Source organism: Dryobates pubescens, chromosome 2, assembly GCF_014839835.1.
Source record: "Dryobates pubescens isolate bDryPub1 chromosome 2, bDryPub1.pri, whole genome shotgun sequence".
Taxonomy (NCBI): Eukaryota; Metazoa; Chordata; class Aves; order Piciformes; family Picidae; genus Dryobates; species Dryobates pubescens.
The window spans coordinates 14,297,580-14,324,978 of NC_071613.1; the positions used below are offsets into that span (position 1 = coordinate 14,297,580).

The 27,399-nt window shown below is 41.9% G+C and overlaps 1 protein-coding gene across 6 annotated transcripts in view; it reads right to left on the minus strand.

Moving 5' to 3' along the window:
• Positions 1 to 25,633, minus strand: part of ENAH (ENAH actin regulator) — a 97,032-nt gene extending 71,399 nt beyond the window's left edge. Inside the window, exon 1 of one of the 6 annotated variants that reach the window (XM_054170465.1) lies at positions 25,376 to 25,633. In XM_054170465.1, the coding sequence (XP_054026440.1) occupies positions 25,376 to 25,380 (5 nt within the window). In that variant the 5' untranslated portion in view covers positions 25,381 to 25,633. The remainder of the gene's footprint in view (positions 1 to 25,375) is intronic. The other 5 variants (XM_054170472.1, XM_054170489.1, XM_054170504.1 and 2 more) reach the window with 5 other exon arrangements.
• Between the last annotated feature and the right edge of the window lie 1,766 nt (positions 25,634 to 27,399).

The following is a 27,399-nucleotide window of genomic DNA, read 5'->3' on the forward strand; positions in this document are numbered from 1 at the left end:
TTCTCTTCATGGGTAGTGCACTGACAGCTTGGCTACCCAAATGCTCAAAACTCTGCTGTTCGTGCATTGCTCTAGAAACACCAGGAAAGTCATCTGCACGTGCCTGGCAATTGCACCTATGGCAACTGAGTAACTATTCACCCCTTTGCCAGGGGTAATGGCATCTCTAGCACAGCTGTAGAAGCATACATGCATTAACTTCCCATATGCTGCAGTCCACGTTTAAGTCTAATTGAATCACAGAATCACAAGGTTTGAAAAGGCCTTCAAGATCACCCAGTCCAACCTTCTACCCAACGCCTCCACAACCACTAGAGCACGTCCCAAAGTGCCACATCTACTTGCTTTTTCAACACCTCCAAGGATGGTGATCCCACCACCTCCCTGGGCAGCCTATTTCAATGCCTCACCACTTTCAGTCAAGCAATCCTTCCTAATGTCCCAATCTAAACTTCCCCTGGTGCAGCTTGAGGCCATTCTCTCTTGTCCTGTTGTTAATTACTTGGGAGAAGAGGACAGTTTGTTTTCTCTAAACCAGTGCAGAATAACAACAGCTAAGAAATTAAATCATGAGATTTATGGGGTAACAACAGTCAGAATCACATCCATCCTTCATCAATAACCGGTTTTGGGTATTCCAGTGATAAAACTCAAACCAAATGGTTCAGTTATAACAGCAAATTGCTGTAAACAGCATTTTATTACCAATTTGCTGTCACTACAATTTTAGCAGCAATTCTGATTTATTGCAGTAGTTTTATTATACTTTAATCTAGGTTATGGTGTTGTACACATCTGTGAAAACAATTGTTATTAAAAACAAACACACACACATTTATAACATTCATCAATTAATTTAAGAAACCTACCAAACCAACCAAACCTTGAACACCTTTTCAGTCCAGAAGTTCGATTTCACAGAATCAGAGTTGGTTTTGTTGGAAAAGACCTTTAAGATCAGTGAGTCCATCAGGCTAAGACCACCATGGCCAGTAAACCACAGCCCAACGTGCCATGGCCACACATTTCTTGAACGCTTCCAGGGACAGTGACTCCACCATCTCCCTGGGCAGCCTGTTCCAATGCATGATCACTCTTGCAGGAAAGAAATTTCTCCAAATAGCCAATCTAACCCCCCCCACACACAATTTCAGGCCATTTACTATCATTCTATCATCTGATACTATGGAGAAGAGGGAAAAAAAAAAGCATGTGAAAAGAATCTGCATTCAAAACACCCGAGTACACTCTAATTTTTGCAGCTGTTTGCAAAAATGCTGCAGAAAGCCAAAATAAAGACAACATTTGGCATCTTAAGTGGTTCAAAGAGATAATTCATTTAGTTTACAACAGTTTTAAAAGGAAACAACAGGCAAAGATTTTATGTATTAAAAAAGCTACACAGCTTACAGTGGAGTTCACAAGTTATAAAGGTATGATCAGCATGTATTCTTCTCATTAGGTGATACCCCTCTGTGGTTCTAACATACAAATAAGGCCTTTTCTGCATTATTCACTCTTCTAAAACCACCAGAAGAACCTAGTTTGGCCTAAATTTAAATTACATAACCTCTACTTCTTTCAACAGGAGCTATACAAGTGTAAATTAAGACAGCTTTTGGTCCTGACACAAAAACTTAATTAAATTTAGAATGAAATAGAACACAACTACATTTTCTTTCTTACAGCTACTTTCAGCTGTTACAGCCAGCCACTGTCAGCGAAAAAATAAGACTTTTGCTGTAAATAAATATACTTTGTGTGCGTGTCCACTACATGTGAACTTTTGCAAACAGCATTTCAAATTCTCTGAAACAAATGAGGAAGAATTACTCATCAGCTTCTTGCCTGTGCTTCAACATTAGACTGTTCACCTCTTCAATATCCAAAGCCCAGAAAATTGCCACCTTCCATCAATGAAGTTCATGATATTGGAGGATACAGACAGAAACCAAACACCAAACTTTCACTAACATCAGATTAAGATTTACAGTTCCCAGAGTAATCCTAACATTAATGATACACAAACTATGCCAACCCAAACATATATGCAACAAAATTTTAAGAGCCAGCATACAACTTAAGAGAAGTCCTTTCAAGCATTTCACTAGACTTTAACTATATAGAGAGTCATTACAGATAGGGGGGTGGGGAGGATTTCCAGGCAATAAATACACTGAAAACCTCAAGTGCCAAATAAAATACTTCTATTGAAGTCATGCTATATGGAGTGTTGCCACCATAACCATCTTCTGAGGTCACCATCTTTTCTCTGGTTTAGTTTTACAGTTCTGATAACAAGGAGACAGAGGAAAGGAATGTGAAAGAGTCAACTGATACTGCTATGTGATAAAAATCTACTGTCTTTGCTCCTGACATACAAGGGTTCTGTGAATTGAAAGACCTAATGCTAGCATTTATTTCAGCTTTACTTATACTATGCTTGTAAATTAAATATTCCTCTGTGTCACAGGATTTCTGCTTTTGCTTTTCTGCTTTTTGCTCTACACACAGCTACCTAGGTGTTTTAAAGGGAGGGAGTAAAAAAGACAAAGTAGCAAAACTATACTGACCTGTACTATGAGTAACAAAGGAGGTACAACAGCAGGACAGTGGCCTGAAGCAGTATCTGCCGAAAAGTCCTGTTCTTGCATAATATACAGGAGCTGTACAAGTTTCAAGCTCTTCCCTCCAGACAAAAATTATGCAATATGTACAGCCTCTGTGGCACAGACACAAAAGAACACTTCTACAGGAACATTTTCATAAAAACACTACAAAACTGCTAGAGAAATCGCTGAAGTATCCTGTCAAAATCATCAAAATGTTTAGAAAGATCTTCCTTTATTCATGCAGACCTTTATTTGCTACAAGGAATAAATTGGAGGGTGCTATTTGGATAGTCTAAAACTACATCATCTGCATATCCATTTAACCCACCCTGAAGAAAATTAACAATGGCCTTTCAGGCTTGGAGTTACACAAGTAACATGGTTGCTCCTCCTTTTCAGTTAGAATAGAATAGACCAGGTTGGAAAAGACCTTCAAGATTGAGTCCAGCCTATCACCTAATACTATCTGATCAACTAAACCATGGCACCAAGCACCCCATCCAGTCTCTTCCTAAACACCTTCAGTGATGGTGACTCCACCACCTCCCTGGGCAGCACATTCCAATGGCCAATCTCTCTTTCTGTGAAGAACTTCCTCCTAACATCCAGCCTAAACCTCCCCTGGAGCAGCTTGAGAGTGTGTTCACTTGCAAAGAGACATATATTCACTATACTGCATACCATAGAACAGACTGCTTAACAGAAGAACAGCTCTCAACAAAGGAGAAAAGTGAAGCCAGTTGCCACATTTGAACTTTTGAACAGACTTAACATCAATCCCTACCACCGTAAAGGTTAACAGAAGTTAGCATACAAAGGCAGTGAATTTCTTGACATTGTTGCTACAGGAAGTTATGGAGGGAGATAAAAATCTCAACCCACCACAAAGCTAAAAAGGGACTGGGATTAAAAGAATTAATAAATAAAAGGTTCTTTGTTAAAAAAATAGAATCAACAGGTATGCTCCAAAACATCTCAAAGCAGACAGTGAATTCCAGGGTGCAAGAAGAGGAGGAAGAAAAGGGATAGCTAAGTGGCTGCAGGTAGTTTCTTCCCAGTAGATTTCTCCTATTGCTGCTCTTCAGGACAGAGCATGGGTCTAGACAAACAACTGCTCTGCCCCAAAATTACACTTCTATCATTTTTAATGCTACTCTATTACTGAAATCTCTCTAGTTCACACAAAACCTAGCTCCTTCCACAGACAGGGAAACTCCAACTCCAAAATTTATCTGAAGTTATACATCCTGTTTTCTTTGTTTTGTTATCAAGAGAGTTAAATCTAAGATAGGAAGCAAAGTTTTGTAGATTAAGAGTCATTTTCTATTGTTTTAAGTAGTCAAAAGGAAGTTTCAGTTTGTTTAAACAGCCACACTGCCCAGAAATCAACACCAGAGAAACCTTCGCAAGCTTGCTTTCTTTCAATCTGACCTTAAACTTTAGGTAGAGCAGCTTTCAAATGTATTTGCATGATTTCATAATCTCCTGCTACACTGCTACCGATCAACCTAAACAAAGTCCCTAAAGCCCCTGCCCTCTGGTTATCAGGCAAAGATCAGGAAAGCACTGTTAGGTGCCCCTCTAACAGCATGTCATCAGATAATAAGAAACTTAAAAAGACAACACATTTTTGAGTGCAGAGTGACTGAGTCTGAGACAAGGAGCAGATCTGTGCACTCCATGATGAAAATGAAGAGTTGAGTATCTCAGTTTTACACTGAAGAGGGGGGGAAGCAAGCAATCACACTCTCTACTGCAACAGCAAAGCAGCAGGCATATGTGGGTTAGTGATGCTGTTGTATTTACAGGCTAGATGTGAACAGCCTTGTCCTCATTACTATCTCACACACACACACAAACACACACAGCGTTTCATCTCCCACGGTAAGGAATTCTCCAGGAAGAGCACTCATACTTCCAAGAGACTCCAAGCAGAACAGGAAAGCTGAACCCGGTGAACTTTGTAGTCTTCTAGAGATCTACTGCCTGCAGTCCTCTTAAGAATTTAAAAGCCAAGCCAACCACCTAAGCTATGGTCTCCCACATCTCAGCTCCCCCACAGCTACTAAGAAGGTGGGAAGTCTGCCAACACTATCACCTTTAAGTACTCAAGCCCGATACAGCAGTGCAGTAGGTCTGGCTAGACAATGTCAAAAGAGAAAAACAACTCCTACTCTTGCTTCAGCTGGAGAGCTAACAATAGATGCAGCGCATTCCATGGATCAAATAGAGCTGCAAATAATCCCAGCATTTTTCACCATGGTCACACAGAGTAGGCAGGCTGTCACTGAAGTTCTCTCCAAATGGGGAAATACTAAGGGAAGTCTTGGGGTTTCTGTAGCCTTCAGATGCATAAAATGGCTTTTAAAATTAGAATCTCTGAAGATGAGCTTAAGCCAAGAGATACTCAAGTTGTCTGAGCTGACCAAGCCTTGCCTAAACCGTAGATGAAGACATTCTAAAGGTAGAAACACAAAAACTCCCATTTTAGACAAGAACCTGCTGTGCAAAGAAGGCATTAAAAAAATTGCAGAAATGCAAGCTAAATTTAGGATTGACAGTTCAGCTAAAGTTTGTCCAGTTAATCCCAGGCACAGGCAAAAAACCAAAGATCTTTGCAAGACTAAACCAGCCTTTTGAAAAATACTTCAAATTAGGAAAATGAAACGTAATTTTTCATAACAGCAGCAACATTCAATTAACTTCAAAATTAAGGCAAGATTAACAGTTTAAAAAAGCAGATATATAATTTTAGGGAGAAAAAATGATTCTGCTTCTAATTCCCACAAAGCTCAAAAGAATCAACAATTTTAGCAAGTGCTGGACAGTGCTAATCAGGATTTACTGATGTTTAGACAAAACACAGATCAGATAAGCTTCATAAACAACACTTCTTTTGACCAAGCATAATTAAGCTCCAAAACCCTGGACTGAGTTCAGTTATTTAGGTAAAACACAGGAAGGAAAACAGCTATATGCACTAACATGAGTTTGGAAACTCCACTACCAGTCAAGTCCTCTCTACCCCTGTTAATTTTTTCTTGGTAGCAGCTCCACAACCTCTGGGCAACAAACCCAAGCTATCAAGATGGCCTCGTGGATATTCTCCTGCTCATCCCATCTCCAGGTATCTGTAACTCTACAGTAATCATCTGAAAAGCACACTTGGCAAGCTGAGCTAACAGAAAGATGCTGACTGCCAAGAGAACAGACAAAGCATTTGTTTCATTAAGAACTCCACTGGCAAAGGTTTAAAATGCAAGTAGCTGTTTCAGGTTTTCATTTGTGCCTTTCCTGGCCACGCTCAGTACAGTGGGAGTGAAAAGCAGCACTCATTTTTTGAAAGGAAAACTGGTCACTTACCTCACATTTCTGGATTTTACTCAGGGCAGCAAGTGCAAACACTTGCTAGAGTTGGATAAGAAGACTGTGCAGTCTCCTCATTCCCACTCCCCTTGTGATCTGTTCTGTATTGTCTGTGAAGTGTTAAGGCTAACAGCCTATATGGAGACAAGCAGCATGAACTAACTCACTTAAGCCTAAAGATACTCAGCAGTGTACATTACATTAAAGGAACTCCAGGAAAAGACTGTAACTACAAACAGTAGCTTGTCGCAACAGGAAAGGAAAGCAAAATGAACAGTTTCCCTGATTTTGAGCCATTTTCCAGACAGAAGATGTCATACTGGCAATTTTTAAATGAAAATTCAGCTAGTTTCTAGAAGTACTCTATGATTACCAGTTTAAGAGCTTATTCCTTAAGTATACCAACTAGCTGCACAGAAAATTAGTATTTGGTAACACTGTTCAGCAGTATTTCCAACACTTGGAGGCTGTTGTGAAACACACAGAAGTCAAGCACAAAGAAGGCAAACTGTGCCTATCCTTTCAGGTAGTATTTTTTGCTAGGTGTAGAAGCCACCACCGCTGCTAATTACATCTCAGTGAAATTAACTCTCACAGCACAAATCAAACAGCTTCAGTCAGGGAATTATTTTCAAGTAAAAGATTTTTCTCTAAAACAAATTAGTTTATACTGTAGGAGGACAACAGAGTGTAAGTCACACCATGTTCTCCAATGCACTAGACCTCCTTGAAGGTAAATGACTGTGAGTACCCGAAGGTACCTGAAGTAGAAGAAAGCTGGGGAGGGACTTTTTACAAGGGCTTGCAGTGATAGGATGAGGGGGAATGGATTGAATCTGGAAGAGAGCAAATTTAGACTGGATATTAGAAAGAAGTTCTTTACAGTGAGGGTGGTGAGACACTGGAACAGGTTGCCAAGGGAGGTCATGGATGGCCCCTCCCTGGAGGTGCTCAAGGCCAGGTTGGACCAGGTCTGGAACAACGTGGTCTAGTGGAATGTGTTCCTGCCCATGGCAGGGGGGTTGGAACTAGATAACCTTTAAGGTCCCTTCCAACCCAAGCCATTATATGGTTCTATGATACAGAATACAGAATTAACCTTTGAGATCATCAAGTCCAACCTATCACCCAACACCATCTAATCAACTAAACCATGGCACCAAGTGCCTCATACAGTCTCCTTTTAAACACCTCCATTGATGGTGACTCCACCACCTCCCTGAGCAGTCCATTCTAATGGCCAATCTCTCTTTCGGGGAAGAACTTTCTCCTCACCTCCAGCCTAAACTTCCCCTGGTGCAGCTTGAGACTGTGTCCTCTCGTTCTGGTGCTGGTTGCCTGGCAGAAGAGACCAACCCCCTCCTGGCTACAACCTCCCTTCAGGGAGCTGTAGAGGGCAATAAGGTCTCCCCTGAGCCTCCTCTTCTCCAGGCTAAACAATCCCAGCTCCCTCAACCTCTCCTCATAGGGCTGTGCTTGAGGCCTCTCACCAGCCTCGTTGCCCTTCTCTGGACACATTCAAGTGTCTCAACGTCCTTCTTAAATTAAGGGGGCCAGAACTGGACACAGTACTTGTGGCACTTTAGGACATGGTTCAGTGGTCATGGAGGTATTAGGCAGAAGGTTGGATGTGATGATCTTATATGTCTTCTCCAACCTTAATGATTGTATGATTCTTGACACAGTTCCATGGTGTAACATTCAAGGCATCTCATGCTGTTCTCACTCTTCACCTTCAGTCTTTTCTCTGCAGTACTTTTCGTGATGCTAGCAACAGATTGCTCCACACTGCTTTTTACAAAGTTCATGTTTTCAACTGTGTAAAAATTTGCAAGCTTCAGCCACAACAGAGAACCCTGAATGCCATAGCTACAAGCCTCAGTTTTCAGAAGACTGCAGTTGTTGTGCTTACACTTCCATTCCAAGCTGAGGAGAGACTCAGCAAAATTTTCTGAGACTACCAGACTGTATTTTCAACTAGCTGTATTTTCAAAACCTGAAACCATGAAGGAAACTTGACCAGATCTGCAGAAGCCTGCAGCCCAGTGGTTACTTCTCACAGCAGATGCAAGGTTCTGAATGGGGAAACAAGTTGTCAAGTTTTTAAAGATCTTACATTTAACTTGAATCCTATGAAAAAAGAAGCAGCATTGAGTTGTAATAAAAACCTACCAACAGCTAACAAATACATCTTCAACATTAGTTAGGGACTAATAAAGTCAGATAAGTTTAAATTTCCTCTAGGTCTTCTGAGGTTCTGTAGATGCTATAGTACAGCTTGGTTCTTGACAGAATTTACAAGGCATTTCTGTAAAAAAGATGACACCAAAATTACTGTAAGGAGAGCAAAATTCAGTTTTGAAAGACATATTCAGATAGCAGCTATTTATGCTACAAATAGATCAAGTGCAGTTTTGCAGTGCCTGTTTTGCTGCAGCAGAACCACAAAGACATGGAAGGGTAATCTTTCTGGACAGAAGTCCAGAAAATGCAAGCAGAAAGGACAACAAGGGTAAGAATTCTGAACATGATGGAAATCACACTTTTATCAAAAAGTGACTGCAAAGAAAAAAAAAAAAAAAGAGTTCTGAGATATATTTCAGTGAACAGATGTGAATCAGTACAGGGCAGATTAGACAACAACCAACCTTGGCTTCCAAGTGATGTAGACCAAGAAAAGGTCTAAAGAACAGTCCACAATGAAAGATTCATGAAAATTTGTGACTGCAATCCCAAGAATACTCAGAAGTAGTAAGTCTTCCTATACACTAGAGGTAGCTTCAAATAAGAGAACAAATTGTTATCTACTTTCCACAGTTAGTAAGAATGGAAGCCTTAATGTACAGAAATGAAGATTTAAATCATGTAGTGAGACAACAACTCCAGAGATAATTCAGGAGTAAATTTCCTGATGAAGGTGATACCACCTCAGATTAAAGATACATTTAACTGAGGTACCCAAACTGCAGTCAAGAGACCAGAGGTGCAAGAAAAATCTGTTTGCCTAAGTTGCTCCCTGGTATCATTTTTCCCCAGAGCCTCCCAAGATACAGCCAGGAAGAGTGTACAGTTATTTTAAAAACCAGTTCCTTGCTGTTCAGAGGGTACCACAACAGTTCCCTCCTTAATAACCAGGCCTGTGTCTGTCTTGTAATCAAGACACAGAGAAGTGACCCACTCATTCATTAGAGCAGCTGCACCTCCTGACTTTCTAAAAAAGAGGCACATCAGTGGTCTGTCCCACCCTGTAGGACAGGTGAAACTTACCTGTCTTAGTTATACGATATAGGAGAGATCAACATAGACCAATTCAAAGCATCTTCAGAAAGCAACATGCAGAATCATACAATTATTTCACTTGGACAAGATCTCTAAGATCAACTTCAACCTTCAACTCAAGACCACCCACCCCATGTCCCAGAGTGCCATGGCCGCACATTTCTTGAACGTCTCCAGGGACAGGGACTCCCCCACCTCCCTGGGCAGCTTGTTGCAATGCCTGACCACTTCTTCAGGAAGTAAATTTTTCTTAATACCCAACCTAAACCTCCCCTGGCCTAACACTCATAAAACACTAGACAAATGAGCTAAGTCACGGATCTTCCTTGTCCTGCCATAAAAACTGATGGATAAATATTGATGGAATTGAAGTTTGGTTGAGGCTTGTGACCCTGATTAAGCACAGTATGAGCAGAACATACGTTGAACATTACATACAAAGTTCTTTACTATGAGGATGATGGAACACTGGATCAGGTTGCCCAGGGAGGTGATCAAGGCCCCATCCCTGAAGACATTCAAGGTCAGGCTTGATGAAGCTCTGAGCAATGGGCTGCCCAGGGAGGTGGTGGAGTCGCCATCACTGGAGGTGTTTAGGAAGAGACTGGATGGGGCGTTTGGTGCCATGGTTTAGTTGATTAGATAGTGTTAGATGACAGGTTGGACTCTATGATCTCAAAAGTCTTTTCCAATATGGTTAATTCTATTTTATTCTAATTAAAGATGCCCCTACTTACTGCAGAAGGGTTGGACAAGATGACCTCTAGATGTCCCTTCCCACCCACTGCATTCTATGGCTCTATGATTCCTGGACTTGCAGCGTTCCTCCTCTCTAGGAAGCACACAGTTGTAATCACAGTTTGAGTTTCCTTCATGTGCATGCTCTACCAGGAGGACATGAACCACCAAGAGGTACACTGACTTGAGGCAGCAAATGCTTCTTAAGACTCTAGCTGTTCTAAATCTATGCTTATTTCAAATATCATGGCATATCATGTTTGGCTTATTATTTCAATTTTTAAATAATATGAGGAATTACATTGTAAGAGCCTTAAAAAATAGCTGTTCATTTAAAAAAAAAGTACAAGAGTTAAGAACAACTAAATATCCATCTGCTTGCATACACAAGAGGGAGGAGTGACTTATGGTTGCAAAACCATTTTAAAATATTAGTTATATACTTATTGCCCTCACTCCTTCAACCTTTTTTCTCCAACTAAGGATAGATGGACTAAGGAGTAAATGAACATCTAAGTAGGTGTCCTCATTATGCAATGTGTCATGAAGTTTCTGGCACATTAATCAAAACTTGTTTTAAATACCAAATTTGAAAGTTAGTCACAGTTCAAGCACAGTGTCATAAAATGAAGCATCTGAGAGCTTCAAACTTGCAGACTGTTGTTTTTAAGAAATTAATCAAAAATGAAAATTATAGGGAAAACAGATGGGAAGTTGTTTCCTTCAGTGGATAAGTGAAGCACAGTAACTGGTGTATGAAGTCTTCTGATGTTGATCATTTAATCCAAGAGGATCTAGGTATATGCTGACTAATTTAATGTTTTGACAGACCAGGCTCACAGTCTTAAGTCAGTCAGTGAGAAAACAAGTCAGGACACAGCTAATGAACAATCCTGACAACTCTGAATAAGTCAACCAGCACCAAAGGACAGAACTTCTCTGAAAAATAAAAAGCAGTCAGTTCTCGCAGAAAACACATGAAATCATCATCTTCTTCAAGCAGTTCCCTACCTCATTCATTAGAGGCTTTCCAACCTCTGCAACAGGGAAAGCCTAAAACAACAACAAAAAGCAGCCTTCAAACCACAATCCAGAATTCTTTCTTCAAACCAGAACCTGACCACTACTGTAGGGAAGGGAAAAAGAGCAGATCATCATTCAGATGCTTCAACATCCTTTTTATATAATGCTGCAAAAGCAGTAGTAGTACAGGTATTAACTAACAACCAAGAGTTGGTAGGCCAGTGTGACTGAGCACACAATACATCCAGAGACACCTGGAGAGGCTGGTCAGCTAGCTAAGAACCACCTAATAAGGTTCAACAAGAGTAATGTAGAGTCCCGCACCTGGAGAGAAACAATACCACGCACCAGTACAGGTTAGTGATTGACCTGCTGGAGAGTAGCTCCACAGAGAAGGACCTTGGAGTTCTGGTTGATAAGAACTTATCCATGAGACAGCAATGTGCCCTTGTAACCAAGGCCACCAACAGTATACTTGGATGCATCAAGAAGAATGTGTCCACCAGGTCAAGGGAGGTACACCTCCTCCTCTAGTCAGCACTAGTTAAACCACATCTGGAACACTATGTCCAGTTCTGAGCTCCTCAGTTCAAGAGGGACAGAGAGATACCAGAGAGTTTTGAACAGAGGCTACAAGGATTATTTAGGGAGTGAAGCATCAATCTCACAAGGAAAGACTGAGTGACCTAGGGTTGCTTAGTCTGGAAAAGAAAAGGCTGAGAGGGGGCCTTGTCAATGTCTACAAATATCTGAAGGGTGGCTGTCAGGAGGATGGAGCCAGTCTCTTCTCAGTAATTCCCAGTGATCAGATAAGGGGGAACTGACAAACACAATCACAGGAAAATCCATCTCAACCTGAGTAGAGATGTTTTTTACCATGAAGGTGCTGGAGCACTGGAACAGGCTGCCCAGAGAGGTGGTGTAGTCTCCTTCTCTAGAGAACATCAAAATCCATCTGGATGCGTCCCTGTGTGACCTGCTTTGGCCATGGGAATTGGATTTGGTCTCTGGAGGTCCCATCCAACCCCTAGCATTCTATGATTCTGTGATTTCTTTTCAACAGCCAAACAGAACTTTGGACTACTTGTATCAAATCCACAGCATTTGCCCCAGTGTAATTTCAATTTTGGGGGGAAGGGGGAAGATGATGGGTAAGAAAGTCTGACTGTTTTTGCAACACCCCTATTTATAGCAGCACAGCATCTGAGCTTAAACAAAATATATAATAATTAAAATAGCATGCACTACCCATACACTGGCTACTTTCATCTGGCAACCATTAACATGCAAACGGATTGCTGCTTTATCTACCACATGGTTTTGCTCATTTTTAACTGTTACTCCAGTATATTATGAAGGACAACAGTACAAGCCCCTCAAAGTAAAAAGAAAAAAAAAAAAAAAAAAAGAGAGAGAGAAAAAAAATATATATATTTTAAACAGTGTTTGTTCCTAGCTGTTAATTTTTGCTCTCAATGGTTTGTCTCTCCATCCCAAAGTTACACTTGCTAAAACATCTGTGGAGCTATTCTTTAGCCCTGGGTGCTATCAGCAAAAGCATAAATGTTACCAGACTGAGGAAAAAGGAGAGGGTGTTACATGGTAAGGGGAATCAAGAGACTACCCCTGCAACCCCTAGACCCCTAGCTGGACTTGGGGTCCAACTAGTTAAAAGTGGAGGGGTAGTTTAGAGAGCTGAAAATAATAAACTGAGAGGTATTTTAAAGCATTTCACTTTTAAATATTCTTTGTTCTATAACCAGAGTGGTTTTAGAATGTCCATTTTCTATTTTGAGATCCTTTAAGATGTATCCAAGTCTACCAACATGCTACTTAGAACTATCTCAAATTTCCCAATTTCCTGTGCTTATTCCAGAACTGCCACATTCTACACACCAAGTCCATTTCATTAACAGTACAGATAAAACTGTTAGCTTCACAATGAGATTACATTCTGCCCCACTCCTCAAGGGGAGGAAGCTGTTTCAAATTCCCACTGTCTCCTGGACCAAAAGATACTATTAAAACAAGTCACTACTGCATTGAAAGCCACAGGCACAATTCTCATTCTTGCCACATAGTTCTGCAACAGAAGCAAAGATTCATCTTCCCAAAACAGAAGGCAAAAAAGAACCCTAAGCATCCCCATCCATGTCTTTATATCATTTCTAACAAAGCTCAAGGTTTGATCTCACCAAATATAAAATGCCTTAAGATTTTTTATTTTTTTTTAGGTTGCGTGAGCTTCTCTTTGTGTACGCAAAGAAAGGGTTTTCAGATCTGCTTGGGAAAACAGGCATGGAATGCTCTGACATTGAACTCTGCATTAAGCAGCAGACTACAAGAAAGAAAATGCTATTATTAAAGGCTGCTTGCTCATTTAATGATGCCTTACATATTGGAGTCATCCCCTTTGCAATACGAGCAAGAGAACAGTACCAAGAGATGTTTTGAATGTTTCCTAATTCCATTTTGACTCTTCCTTTTGATTTCTGCTTTATTAAGAAGTCACACACACAAGCAAATTTACCATAACATTAAAAACCCAAGCTACCTAGATATCTGCTGCAGACTGACAATTTAAAAGAAGTGTAAGATGACAGCGTATTTCAATTCTAAGAGGAGAAAAAGTGGTAGGATTTGACCTGGTAATTTCAGTATCTACCTTAATTTCATCTTAGATTTTGTAAATTGGCTTTCAAAATCCACAAAATTCAGAGAGAACTGCTTAAAATAAAATAGATTATGATACAGGATAAACTTGATGGCACATCAGGCAACAGATGCATTTCATTCCTAAAAGCACAGTATTGAAAATCCACAGCTTTCAAGTTTCTGTATTTCAGTCACCTATATTGCATGACAGCCTTTGAAGCAAAGATCAAATTAACATCCTTCCAGCATTCAAATATTATTTTTACCTTCTCTTCCACTACGGAAGTCTAATTAGATTATAAAATAATGCCTTACCAGATGTTGTCATTTGTCCATTACTTAATTACTGGCTCCAGAGCCCCAGAAGATAATTTTCCCAAACATGCCCTGAATATTATTGCAGAATCCATCTACAGCGCATAAAAAATGTTTGGATGCTGAGATTGGTTGGGTTTAGCACTGAAGGGAGCAGAGAAGTAGGGAGGGGAGGTATCGACCCATTCAAATATTAAAGTTAATTCCAATCATTAAACATTAACTGGATTTTTTGCTTTAAAGAGTCATACAGAGACAACTGCATTAACTTTCTCTGCATCACATACAAAGGTTTTCAGAATTCATAGCCCAAGATTATTTTATTGTTTTCTCCATACATGAAATTTCTCCCTTTTGAAGTCTTAATATGTTGCTTGGCAATACCATCCCACCTCCCGGAAGATCAACACCACCCTTTTTTGTCTGGTTGGAAGCCTGATTGTGTTGCACAGGTGTCCCATCCACCCGAAAACAAAGAAAGGCTCTGCAAGCACGCTGACGTCACCACAGCTCCAAGCAAGCACCAGAATAGAAGCTCAAATATCTACTTCATACTACAGTCCTACAGGAAGTCACAACCATCCCCTCCTGTGAAAGTATAAAATGAACGTGCAGAGGTATGTGCCGGGAATACAAATTTAATATATCCTGTACTAAGTGACATTCTGTCTGTTGCATAGCAACAGGAATCTACTGCAGAAAAACAATATGGAACTCCCCCCCCCCCCCCCCTTTTTTTTTTTCACTTGCCAAGCTACAATTAACCCCAACCTTCCTGAGAAACTGCACATCCTTGGCACTAACATTACCCTAGACGCCAACCTAACCAAAGATGCTACATCCAACACTTTGGTTTACACTGAAATGATTCTGTGCATTTAAATGTTTGTAGTGCAAGGTGCTCCTGAGAGAAAAATCCATTGCTACAGTGCCTATGGCCAGCAACATTTTAATTCTATAGTAAACGTCCAGGAAAAAAGTTCTTAGATGCATACAATTTTCTTCCTTAAGTGTGAAATGCTTTCATCATTTTAGATCAGATTTTTGTCACAGTACGTAAAAAAACCAAACACACACACCAAAAAACCCCCACCAAATAAATACATAACAAAGCTCTCAGATTCTGGAAGAAAAGCCTAAAGAAGTTTGCTTTGTTATATTTGTGTGGCCTGCTTCTTTGGGGGGCTGATTTTGTTTTACAATCAATCAATAAAGAAAATTAAAATAAGCATCAAACCCAACTACTTTGCATTTAAGACCTGTTAGGAATTTTGATGCTGAACTATGTGTAGGCATCCAAGCCATGGTCCTTTTCACAGGAGAAAAAGATTTTTGTAAGATAGCATGAAATGCATGAAATCTCTCCCTCTTCCCCAAAAACCAGGAAAATTATGGTCACTTAACTGGTTGAGGAATTGGCACATTGATTCATCACATGTTACATGAAAAAAATGCAGCACCAAAATCAGTGAGATTCCTCTCTGGTTTTTTGCTTCTTTGTGTTTTGGTGTTGGTTTGTTGTTTTGTTTTGTTTTTAATTAACACCCTCCCCATTCCTACCCTCCTCCTTTTTTTAAACATCCTCCCTCCCAGTCACTTAACTGGTTGGGAAATTGCCATATTGTTATATCATATGTTATATGAAAATATGCAGCACCAAATAGGATAAATTCCTCTCTCTGCTTTTTGTTTCTTTGTGTTGTTTTTGTTGTCGTCGTTAGTTTGGGGGGGGAAGGTTTGTTTGGTTTGGGGGCTTTTGGTTGTTGTTTGTGGGGTTTTGTTGTTGTTGTTGTGTTTTGGGTTTTTTTAAACACCCTCCCCATTCCCAGAAAAACCCATGGTAAAATTCTTGAGAATTAGAGCCAAAGTATCTTAACAATTGGACTTCAGGGTGAGTCCTCTCCCTACACCCACCCTGACTGCAGGCATACTTGAAGACAAGGAGCTCAGATCAATTCAGGGGGGGAATTGCAAGATTTCAAATATATGCATGCTGAATACTGAGGCTGCCACTATATACATCATCACACCTGAAAGCGTCCCTAGGAAGTGCATTAACAGCTCAATCTTCATCCTAACGCCACTTAGGAAATACGCATATTTTACTCAGAAGAACAAGTTAAGGGCAAAAAAAGTTACGAAGCACTTACTATATATATGGACTAGATAACACAAAGCATAACACTAACAAACACACTATCAGTTCCCAAAACAAAAACAGCAAAAGATTTCTCATACCATACAGCCACTTCTTTCCCTCTTTATTCACTGTGCATCAAGTAATGGTAATCCTAAACAAGTGAGTACCTTCATGCACAGGCAGCACACAGAGGTTTACAGTATGTATTAAGAACAGTTTTCTTTATGTTTTAGGAGCAGGGAAGACAAAGAGGAGAGCTTGATTTGCACTCACCTGCCTGAAGAAAAGGATATACATGAACTGAAGGTAAAATACTCAGAGCATTCAGAATTGGCTTAACTGTATGCTCTTCTATCCTCTGATGACTAACTCGGGATTTCTACAGGACAAAAATAAAATCCTACTATTAAGTATTGTTAAGCATTAGTCATGTCTAAAGATGCAACCCTTGCAATGCAATCCACTTTCACCTTCACCTTAGTATTTACCTGACACAAGTCACCCATGTGACCAAGTCCACATCTCCATAAAAGAAACACAGATGGGCTCCTCAAACAAGCCACCCCGAGCATAATTTTTTCCCAGTGATTCTTAGAGTTAAGATGCTTCAAAGGAAAATACAGTCTCACATTTTACATCAGAAAAGTATTTTGGGGTTTACTTTTTGGCTTTTTTCTCTGCAGTGCAATCTCCACTTTAGGTATACACCATCTTTGCAGATCAGTGCAAAAACAAATGGCAATTTCAATAGTATCCTACAGCTGCTTACCTGTTTTCAAGCCCCTGATTCCTTATTCTTTGAAATACAAATTATACCAAATAATGCTACTAGGTCAGAACACCAAAATTATCAACTATGTATGAAAATAAAAAACACCACACAAAACACACAGCAACATTTACCTGGATCTGCAACACGCCTGCAACAATCCACACAGTACAAAATCTCCACATGGTGTCTCCAAAGAATTGAATAACTTTCTCATGAACTCAGCACTTGAATGTTTGAAAGCTTGCCCCTGTCCTGTTCCCCACCACTGCAGCAGCTGATCTAATAAAAGATATTGCCTCTCCTTATAAAACCTTTGTCTTGTTTATATCCTTAGAGCGACACAGCTACAGCAACAGCATTCATAACCTGCAAGGCAACCTCTGTTTTTATTTTATTGCCATCCATTTGTGGATTTAGCTACTGTAGGAAAGGGTGGCAATTACAGGAACATAGAACTGTCCCTACCAGTGAATAAAAAATGTTCAGCAAATAAAAAGTATACAGGAATATCCCTTAGTTTTAAAGCTGCCTTTATAGGACGCCAAACCAAGAAGGCTGAGAGGCACTTGTCTTCCAAACTTTATGAAGACTACTCAAAAGTCATTGCCAAAATACAAAATTAAGTCACTGAACCCAGCAGCCCAGATTTCTTCACCTCACAACTTAGTTGTAAGGTCAGATGTACAATTCAGCAGCAATAACTTTGAGAATGATTCATACATGATGCAGTAAACTGAGCTGATCACTAGGCTAAAGGCTACCAGACTCATCACGCTGCATTGTGGAAACTAGAACAATGGTGTTACTACAACTCTCGAGACGACAGCCCAAGAACCTTAAAGTGCACATTTTTTTTAAATATACTTTGTGTGTGTGTGTACATATGAAGTGATACTTTAGTCTTATTCCTCTATCTCGAGTCAAAATTTTCATCTCAAACACACTAATACATTCCTACCCCATAGCTAAAAACCCAGAGACCACTGAAATGCCACAAAATCTCATTCTCAATTACTCTCCAACAAAATAACAGACATGGTTAGTCTTTTTCAGCCCAAACAATTTTACAGTTCTATGAAGAAAGAGCTGAAGTGCTAGATTCAACTTCTGCCTAAGTTTATTAGCAACAACTTACTACTCAAGTGCTCTAGCCATTCATCAGCTCTTCCTTCTACTCATGATTAGGCATGGATTCCCTGCAAGCTTTCTAAGATGAATCTACCTCCTCAGCTTTCTCTTGATCAGAAGAACATTGAACTGGGTTGGTCTTTCATGTCATCACTTGCCCCTCAAATAGTAGGCTCTAACCCAAAGTAGTGACTACTACACACAGTGACTAATGTCTCCATACCCAGTTTCGGACCAGACGGTTCATAGCTGACAAGGAAGGCAGCCCTGTGTTCAAAATGTGTTTATGTTATATACATACCAAATGGAGAAACAAAGCATGAACTAATATAGATATACACATCAAATGGAGACAAAGCATCAGCTACTTCACACCAGAGTGATAGAATAGAATAGGTTGGAAGAGACCAGGTTGGAAAAGACCTTTGAGATCACTGAGTCCAACCTATCATCCAACACCATCTAATAAGCTAAACTATGGCACCAAGCACCTCATCCAGTCTCTTGCTAAACACCTCCAGTGATGGTGACTCCACCACCTCCCTTGGGCATCCCATTCCAATGGCCAATAATTCAATCATGGCCAATGATTCAACTAACTACATCAGTGGGTAAAGTTAAATTACAATATAATAGTGGCTGCTTGACTTCCGACAATACTCAAGAGACTTCTGTCAAAGCAGTATTCTGAACTAGAAAAAAAGTACCTCTAAACAATTTCCAAAGGATCCTGTATTTTTGCTAATGCAGTACATAACTACAACCAAACTACACCTGCTCTTAAGTAACTATGGTCAGTGATTAGAACTACACCTGCAAATACTGAGCTTCAGGACTGACAGTGCTGTCATTCACCACTTTTATTTATTATCTCTGCCATAATTAGGTTCATTTGGATTAGGTTTCACTGTTTTGTCAGTCTGGTCACACTATCTATTGCAGACAACAATGTTTACTCTGAAGTTGTAAAGTCTGTTCCACTTCATCCACAGCAGCCAATTGCAGTTTTCAAAAAATGGGCCTTGCAAATGCATTCAAGAACACAGTAAAAAGTTTTCCAGCAAAGCTTCACTGTGTTCAATTTTAAGTACAAATCCAACAAATTAAAGAAGGGAAAAAAAAAAATCTGTTCCATTAACATAAAGACAGCTACAGTGAAAGAGACTTGTAACAAGTGGTAGTAGGGCAGAGGCTTATTAATTATTAGAACAATTAATTAGGAGTCTGAAATAAAACTCAACCGTTGTCCTCCAAAACCTATAGTGGCACAGAGCACTTTAAACCAAGGCAAAACTACTTCTGCATCAGTTATTTAGATACATGTTTTTATTTCTTAGGTTAGAAATTTCAGAAGTTAAAATAAGGCAGCCATTTCTGGAAAAGTTGGGGGAAATATTCTGTACATTATTTAACAGCAACAGAAAAATAAGCTACATACAAACCTCATTCTTTTCCAGGTTTGTGAGAACACATGGGAACCTAGAGCAGGGGAAGGACAGTAGGGACATAACACTGGCTCTATCTGGCAGATTTAAATACTGACAGATACTAAAGTGGCTTTGCTCCCCTCTTAATCCCAAGAGAGATGTCAACAGCCCAAGAACACAAGGTAGTTTTACAAAATTCATAAGGACTGGCAGGGAAAAGCAGGGGTGGGGCAGTGAGGTAGCCAGCATCAAAAATTACTAAAATACACTGAAGCTGTTCAACAAGGTTTGTGTGACTTCTGTCTCCACTACGTTTAGTTTTAGCTACTACCAAAAGTCTTTTTTTTGTTTTGTTTTTAAATTAAACATAAAAGCATGTTTCTTCTGCTTTCTCTCACCACTGCAGCACTCTTAAAACCTAAACACGTCTGGATGTTTAGAGAGCTGGTAGATGTATTTCTACACTGCTAAGTGGAAGCATGCCTGAACTGTCAACAACAATTCTATATAAAGGTCAATGTAAAGAAGGGAATATCATCTGTTTAAAAATATACATTTGTTCTCTAGTAATGAAAGCAAATTACTCTACCCAGTGGCTCAATAACCTGCCTCTATAATAGCTCTGCATGAAATGCACTGGCATGGCAAGAAGCAGTCCTCATTACAAAGTATTTCCAATCACATGCCTAAGGCAGCGCTGAGATACGTCACTAAGGGCCTAAGTGTGCTAGCAAAGCCTCCACCAAAACAGGTGCTGGAAGAAGAATTCCTCTCCTTTTTATGGAAGTGAAGAAAAAAAAAGACTTTTACACTGTTGTGGTTGAAGCAGGACACTAACTCAGTCTTGTTTTCTGACCTCCAACAACAAGCAACATTAAGGCCCAAATTAGAATCAAAAAAATCCTTGTACATACCCTTCCAGGGAGCATTCCTGAACTAAACACACTCCCAGACTGCTTCTAATTCTTAGAGCCTGACAACGTAATTGCTAAGATGGTCATAAAGAGCTTTTTCTTAATGAAAAAAACCAAAAGTATTCTGACTCCTGCACCCTCCATTCATACAGTTATCTTTCAAAGACCTTTAGTTTTACTATCAAAATAATTCACTAATCCATCCAGAGATCTCAGGGGCAAAACAGCTGTCAGATTCCATATCAGGTGGGCAGAAACAACTCGTCCAGAAACTATTTGCAACTGTCACAAATAAAGCGCGAGCTAAAGACTGCACTTCTATCAGACAGATGAGTCAGTCCATCTGTTAGTTTACTTAAGAACAAGGAAAGACACCTGAATTTTTGTATCCACCTGGAGAAAAAAAAAATAAAAGGAAATAACCCAACCTGCCTACACCATCAATTTTACTCTTGAGATGTGAGCAATTTTAGGAACAGTACTGGTTGCAGTTATGTGTATCCAGCCTTATTTAACTGCCTGCTTGCACTTCCAACTTTTTGTCAAATATTTCTCAACTAAATTAAGCTTTCTACTTCAAATATGTTATTTGTATTGCTATCAAGAGGATTATAACTGAAGGCACAATTCCAAAGCGTCACCCTAGATATCATTGTACACAAGAACTTAATGCCACCATTGCAATTCATGGCTTCTCTTCCCTGGTATTTTACTACCTTAAATAAGTGCAGAAGACTGAACTGTCACTAATAACACAATGCTCACTAAGAATACAATGCTCTTGCATACCCACTTCTCTGGAAACCCTAGGAAACGTGTGGGTTCCTTCAGGAATCCCTAGTCCTAATGAAGGTACATGTTTTGTTACTTCTGCTGTGGGCTTCCACTCATGTATTAAAGATCTAAAAAGGGGGGAAAAAAAAACCAACAATGAATATGGTATTGGATTTCTTAGCACAATATTCAAAATATAATGAAGGCTTACTAACACAGGCACAAAATACACTGACCTCTTAATGATGACATGAACTACATCCTACAGTATCATACTTGAGCAGAAAAGCTGCTGAATGTATGTAAGTACAAATTTTAGCAGGGTTTAGAGCACAAATTTAGCTGCCTTTTTACCATGAAAACACAAATGAGGGTATGACATGACTTTCTAATGAGGCAAAAACCAATGTCACTTAGCTGCCCGTCCCATCTCCACACAGAATGAACATTCACACAGATGATCTGCACACAGTAGCTCATCATAAGCACAAATTAATATACTGGGCTCCAGAACTGTTGGAAATTAAAATTAAAAACCAACCAAACAAAAAAGTTTCTTTCCCCAGTTCCTGCAACTTTGGTAATGAAACCAGACTAAGCAGTCTGCTTTCTGACTAGCACACTAATGAAAAACAATTCTTTCCCACACAAAGAAATGGATGTAGTAATCCCAAGAGAAGGCTGTACAGTTTGATTTTAAAAAAAAAAAGTCAGCATCTTGGAAAGCTCATTTATTTTTATTGGAGTTAACATATAAAATGAGCTAGGTTTTTTAAAAAAAAAAAAATTAAAAATTCAGTTAGCCTTCATTGAAGAATCCCAGCTCCAGCAAGTTTATCAGCTTCTGTAATAAAAATTTCAACATGTTTCCGTAAAAATATGTTCAGACACGTTCTTCTCATATGAATACAATGGGAAGTTCTGTTATCACCAGAGCAGGGGCACCAAATCATGCTGCTACCTAAGACTTTAGCTGCTTTTTTCTCCTACCACATTCCAGTCCGCTAGTAAATGGAAACCTCACTGAATATGCCTATTCCTGGATACCTATTATGAAATAAGTGTGTTCAGGAAACTCTATTAACAGCAGTAGTCAGCTAACCACAAGACAATAAGAGCAACAGGTGTTCATGGGAATCAACTGTTTACCTAAAGTGGGGGGAGAGAGAGACACACAAGCCCTATTCAAGCTGGTTCCTTGAACCAAGTAACTTCATACTTAGGCTAGACCATTTAACTAGGATATTGAATATTCAAAGTTTATCAGCAACCTAAAACCCCTAACAGATGCTACTCAAAGAGCATATAATTTTAATTCAAACACAACACAGACTTTTGCAAGAATTCCTGCATACCACTGATGTTTGTGTCCTCCTGAATTACTGATTATTTTATTACATGAAGTTGTACTTTTACAATGAAATTTAGCTTTATTTGACATAAGGAAAAGCAATCTGCTCTTTGGTGACTGACCAGTTATCCACCCAGACAAGATGTGAGATCTTGAGGATGTGGACACCCCCTCCCTGGAAGTGTTCAAGGCCAGGTTAGACAGGGCCTTGAGCAATCTGGTCTAGTGAAAGATGTTCCTGCACAGGGCTTGAAACTAGATGGGTCCCTTCCAACCCAAACCATTCTATGATTCCATGATCTCAACAGAAAATTATCAGAATAAGCTCAGGTTCACAATGGGTGAAAAACAGGCTCTCATACACGTATGTGCTAAAGGACAGAAGACAAACTGAGGGCTCTTCCCAATCATCTCAAAACGATTTCTAGTAGTTACTGCTTTCTGTATTCTTAGGAGCACTAACTGCATACGTACCTGCAGAACACAGTTCATGCCTTCCAGCAGACCATCAATACTGTGTCAAAAATATGTTTTTACTACGTTTTTATGTTTTGTTATGATTTAACACCACCTGCAAACGGAGGAACTATATATATATGAAATGCTAGGTATGAAGCACTTGTCCCATCCACCTTGTCACTCCTCCGGCATCACAACTTGCCTTGACCAGCAAATACACATTAAAAGACACTGCCTGAACAAAACACAGCACGAAGATATTGTTTAAACATGTTTCAGAAATACAACGTCAACCATAGTCTAAACAAGTCCAAAGAGAGAGCGTGCAGTGAAAGCTTGCCATTGTACTGCAGTTGGACCAATTAAACAAAACTGAGTCAATTTAATAGTGCCTCTATAGAGAGAAAATACTTCTTTAACCACATCATTTTCTTAGCCTGTGTAGTTTAATTGGTACAGCTTGCTGCTGCTTTTTTTTTTTAATTTTCCAAAAGGCTTGGAACCAAATGTTCTTGAAGTCAGAATTCTTTGAAATACCCAATGGTCATGCAGACCAACTTGCACCTACGTTTCCCTCTTAGCCAGCTTAACGCTCTGCGTTCACAAGCGGGTAGAAAGCTTCAGACCTGTAATATATTCATTTGCCTATATTTACTAACTGCTTCAAGTCAGCTATTCAAACATCTAAATAAGCAACCTAAGGGTAGGTTCAACCTAGACACTTTCCTGCTATGCTTGTTAAGAGAAATATTTGTGCTCCCTCCAAGCTGGCAGAAGTCCTAGCACACATACAGTTACATCAGCAAAAGAGTAGCCTTGCTGGTACAGCTTACTTTGCTCACCATCACCCACACAACTCAAGTACTTTTTGCCAGTAAGAAACCTAAATATACAAGGGGCTTCACAACATATTTATGCCAACCCTTGCTAAATTAACAGCCCTCATTGTGTTAAAGACTGCCAAGGCAATAAAAGAGCCCAAACCACCTCTGTTTAAAGGCTCTGGATATGAACTGTGAGTTTTCTGAAGTCGTAACTTTTTATTTGCAGGGAATCTGACCTCCACATGAGCAACATGAGTAAGTGAAAATAAATTATCACGAGACAAAACAAAGTTTAAAATAACGTAGGACATAACCAACGGTTAACAAAGAAAACCAGGGGGAAATAGAGGAACACAATTCTAAACCAAACAGCAGGGAGACTGCTCCCATGCTTCCCGCTGCAGTGCTGCCCTTTCCATTCAAAGTGCAGCACACACCAGGTGAAGGGGAACTCTTAAGTTTGGGGGGAAAAAAAAAAAAAAAAGGCAATTAGGGTTTTACTGTAATTTACAGAGAATTCTAATGGCTCATCAGTTATACGCAGCAGTGGAATTTAATGATTTTCATCATCTAAATTTTGCCAAGCTACACTCCAAAGGACCTACAGGACTTAACAATCATCTTCAAAACAAAGAAGGTTCGAATCCAATTGCAAGGCACACAATATCTTCGGGGAGGGAAATAAAAAAAACAAATTAAAGAGTAACTGGCTTGTTTAGGTGAGGGACAGGCCTACAGGGAACACAAGGTCCCCAAACAGCCACAGCAGCGCTCAGACTACGGAGCCGCATTTCTCACCAGGTCCTGCACCAATCCCAGAAAGAAGATTATGGAAACAGGCACTAAAAAGAGCCGGGGGGGGGAGTGCGGGGGGACGGGCCAGGGAAGCAGAAAAATCGCCTTCAAATGAATGAGCCGGCAGGGAGCGGGAGTCCCCGGCGGGAAGGCAAAACGGGCAGGCAGGCACCCACCTCCCTCTCTTCTTCCCACCCTCCTACCCCGGCCCCCAGCCGCGTCCACCTCTGTGTTTACATCCGAAACCTCCAAACGCGACACTTTCCCGACTACCGAGAAGGGGATCCCCCCGACAGCCCCCTCCCCGGTGCCTCTTTATTGATTACACAGGGAAAAGCCCAGCTGCTGCTGCAATGCAACATGCGCCGGCTGAGGCGGAGGGAAAGGGGGAGAAAAAAAAAAAAACCACACCACTGAGAAAGAAAGAAAGGAGCCGGAGGAGCCGGGCCACCGGGGCGCCCGCCCTGCCAGCGCACACCGCCGCGGCCGGCCCGGGGGGAGGCGCTGGAGCGGGGCCGCCCCCCCCCACGGCCCGGGCCCCGCTGCCGCCCCCCGAGCGCAACTTCGCCGCCGCGGGGGACGGGGACGGCGGGGCGGCCCCTCCCCCACAGCCACTAACAATGGGCCCCTCCCCCACCGCGGGGCTCCCCTCAGCCCGGCCTTCCCCCCCGCCGCCCCGGCTCCGCCGTCCGAGCAGCAACCCCCCCGCACCTCCGCTCACGGCCTCTAACGGGAGACACGGAGCCTTTCCACCCCCACCCCTCCCCACAGCCCGCCCGCCCGCTCCGGGGCCGGCCCCTCACCTCATGGTGCTGCCTGGGGTCGGGGAGCCGCTCGCGCTCCCTCACTCGCTGCACTCTCTCCCCGGCTCCGCTCCTCGCCGCTCCGCAGGGGCTGACGCGTCAACGGGCAGCGAGACCCCCCAGCCGCCAATGCCTCCCCACCCGTCTCCGCCGCTCCCTCCGCCGCCGGGCCGGGCCAGACCACCGCGGGGAGCCGGGGGGTGGGAGGGGACGAGAGAGGTGGGGTAAAGGGGCGGGGAAGAGCGAACCAACGCGCGGGAAGGACAGGGGGGAGGAGGAGGAAGAGAATGGGGCGGGCGGGGGGAGCGCGGGGGAGGCCGGAGACACCGGCGGGGTTGAGGGAGCGGCGGCGAGTGCCGGGGGGGCGCGGCGCGACGGCGCGGAGGGGACGCGGCCGGTTAGGGGGGGTGGGGAGGCGGGAGGAAGGGGCGGGCCGCGGAGGCCGCGCCCACCGCTGCGCTCCTGCTCGTGCGGGTGAATGGGGCTCGGCGGCCCCGCGCGAGGGCGGTCGGGGGGACGGACCGACCAACCGACTGGCGGACGGGTGGACGGTCCGTCTTCAGGTGAGGCAGCGGTTCCCCAGGAGACGCCTCGGCCCGCCCTCCGGTTGCTCACGGCAACTTCTTCTGCAGCAGCCCCTTGCCATTGTTTCGCGGGTCTGCGGGATAGGGCGCCGCGGCTCGCCCCTGATGCCGGCCCTCTCCTCGGGCCGGGGGAAGCGCAACGAAGGCGGGCTTTGCCAGGAGTGCTGGCGGTGCAGGCCGGCCCGTGCCGTGACCTGGCACCCGGGAGACGCCTGGGAGCGGCGGTACGGGCTGGGCACCCCAGGCGCCGTGTCTCGACTGACGCCTCTCGCCGTCCGGGGTTTGCCATGGCCAGCGGCGAACAGCTGCTGCAACAGACTCTTTCCTCTCCGTGATCCCGGTCCCTCTGCTCACTGCTTCGGGGGCTGTTCACCCCAGTAACCGGCACTCGGCATAGTGACACTGGAACATGCGTATAGGGAACAAAACACCTAACCCGTGCAGCCCGCTGCGTGAGCCTGGCAGGCACCCTGGACTTTCTCGTTCCCTCTCTGTGCCTTCGGAAGCACATGGCCTAAGGCACATTTTCAGGGTTACAGGAACGTTACTGCAGCTTTACACCTTTCAGTTGCCCCTTGTCTGCGTTAAATACAAATTTACATTTTGCTTTTGCTACTACCAACAGATCCAGCAGGCAGAACTTCAACCTATGTTCAGCTCGTTTCTGTCAGGCAAGCACACTGTCACAGAATGGTAGGAGTTAAAAGGGACCTCTGGAGATCATCAGGTCCAACCGCACTGCCATATAGAGAAGGTCACCCAGGAACATGTCCAGGCAGGTTTTGAATGTCTACAGAGAGGGAGACTCCACCACTTCTCTGGACAGCCTGTTCCAGTGGTCTGTCACCCTTAAAGAAGTTCCTCCTCATATTTAGATGGAACTTCTTATGTTCAAGTTTGAGCCTGTTAGCCCTTGTCCTGTCACTGAGCACCGCTGAAAGAAGACTGGCCCCATCCTCCTGACACCCACCCTGTACATATTTCTAAGCATTTAGGAGATGCCCTCTCAGTCTTTCCCATAATAAAAAGACCAAATTCTTTCAGTCTTTCATTCTCTTTCATCTCTGTTCACAGTACTGATGAGCAAATCTTTGTGCAATTTCCAATGACATTAAGGCATCCTAGTGCCTCTGCATCTCCAATTTCATTTTTCCCTAACAAATACCAATGTGTTCTCAGGTTTAGTTCTTGAAAATGTAATGTATGTGAGGAATCAATGCATATATATCTTTATCAATTTCTAGACTTTTAGATAGCAAAAGGTAAAGAATTTTAGAACTGTATGTAGTTCTAAATTTGTCTAGTCTAGGTTTCTTTATATATTTCTGATCTAGGTTTCACACATATAAACGAGGGGGTTTTTTGTACCATGAGTCTCAGTTATTTGACACTATGGGTACAACCTCTTCCTTGACCAGTATGGTATCTGAGGCAGGGTCA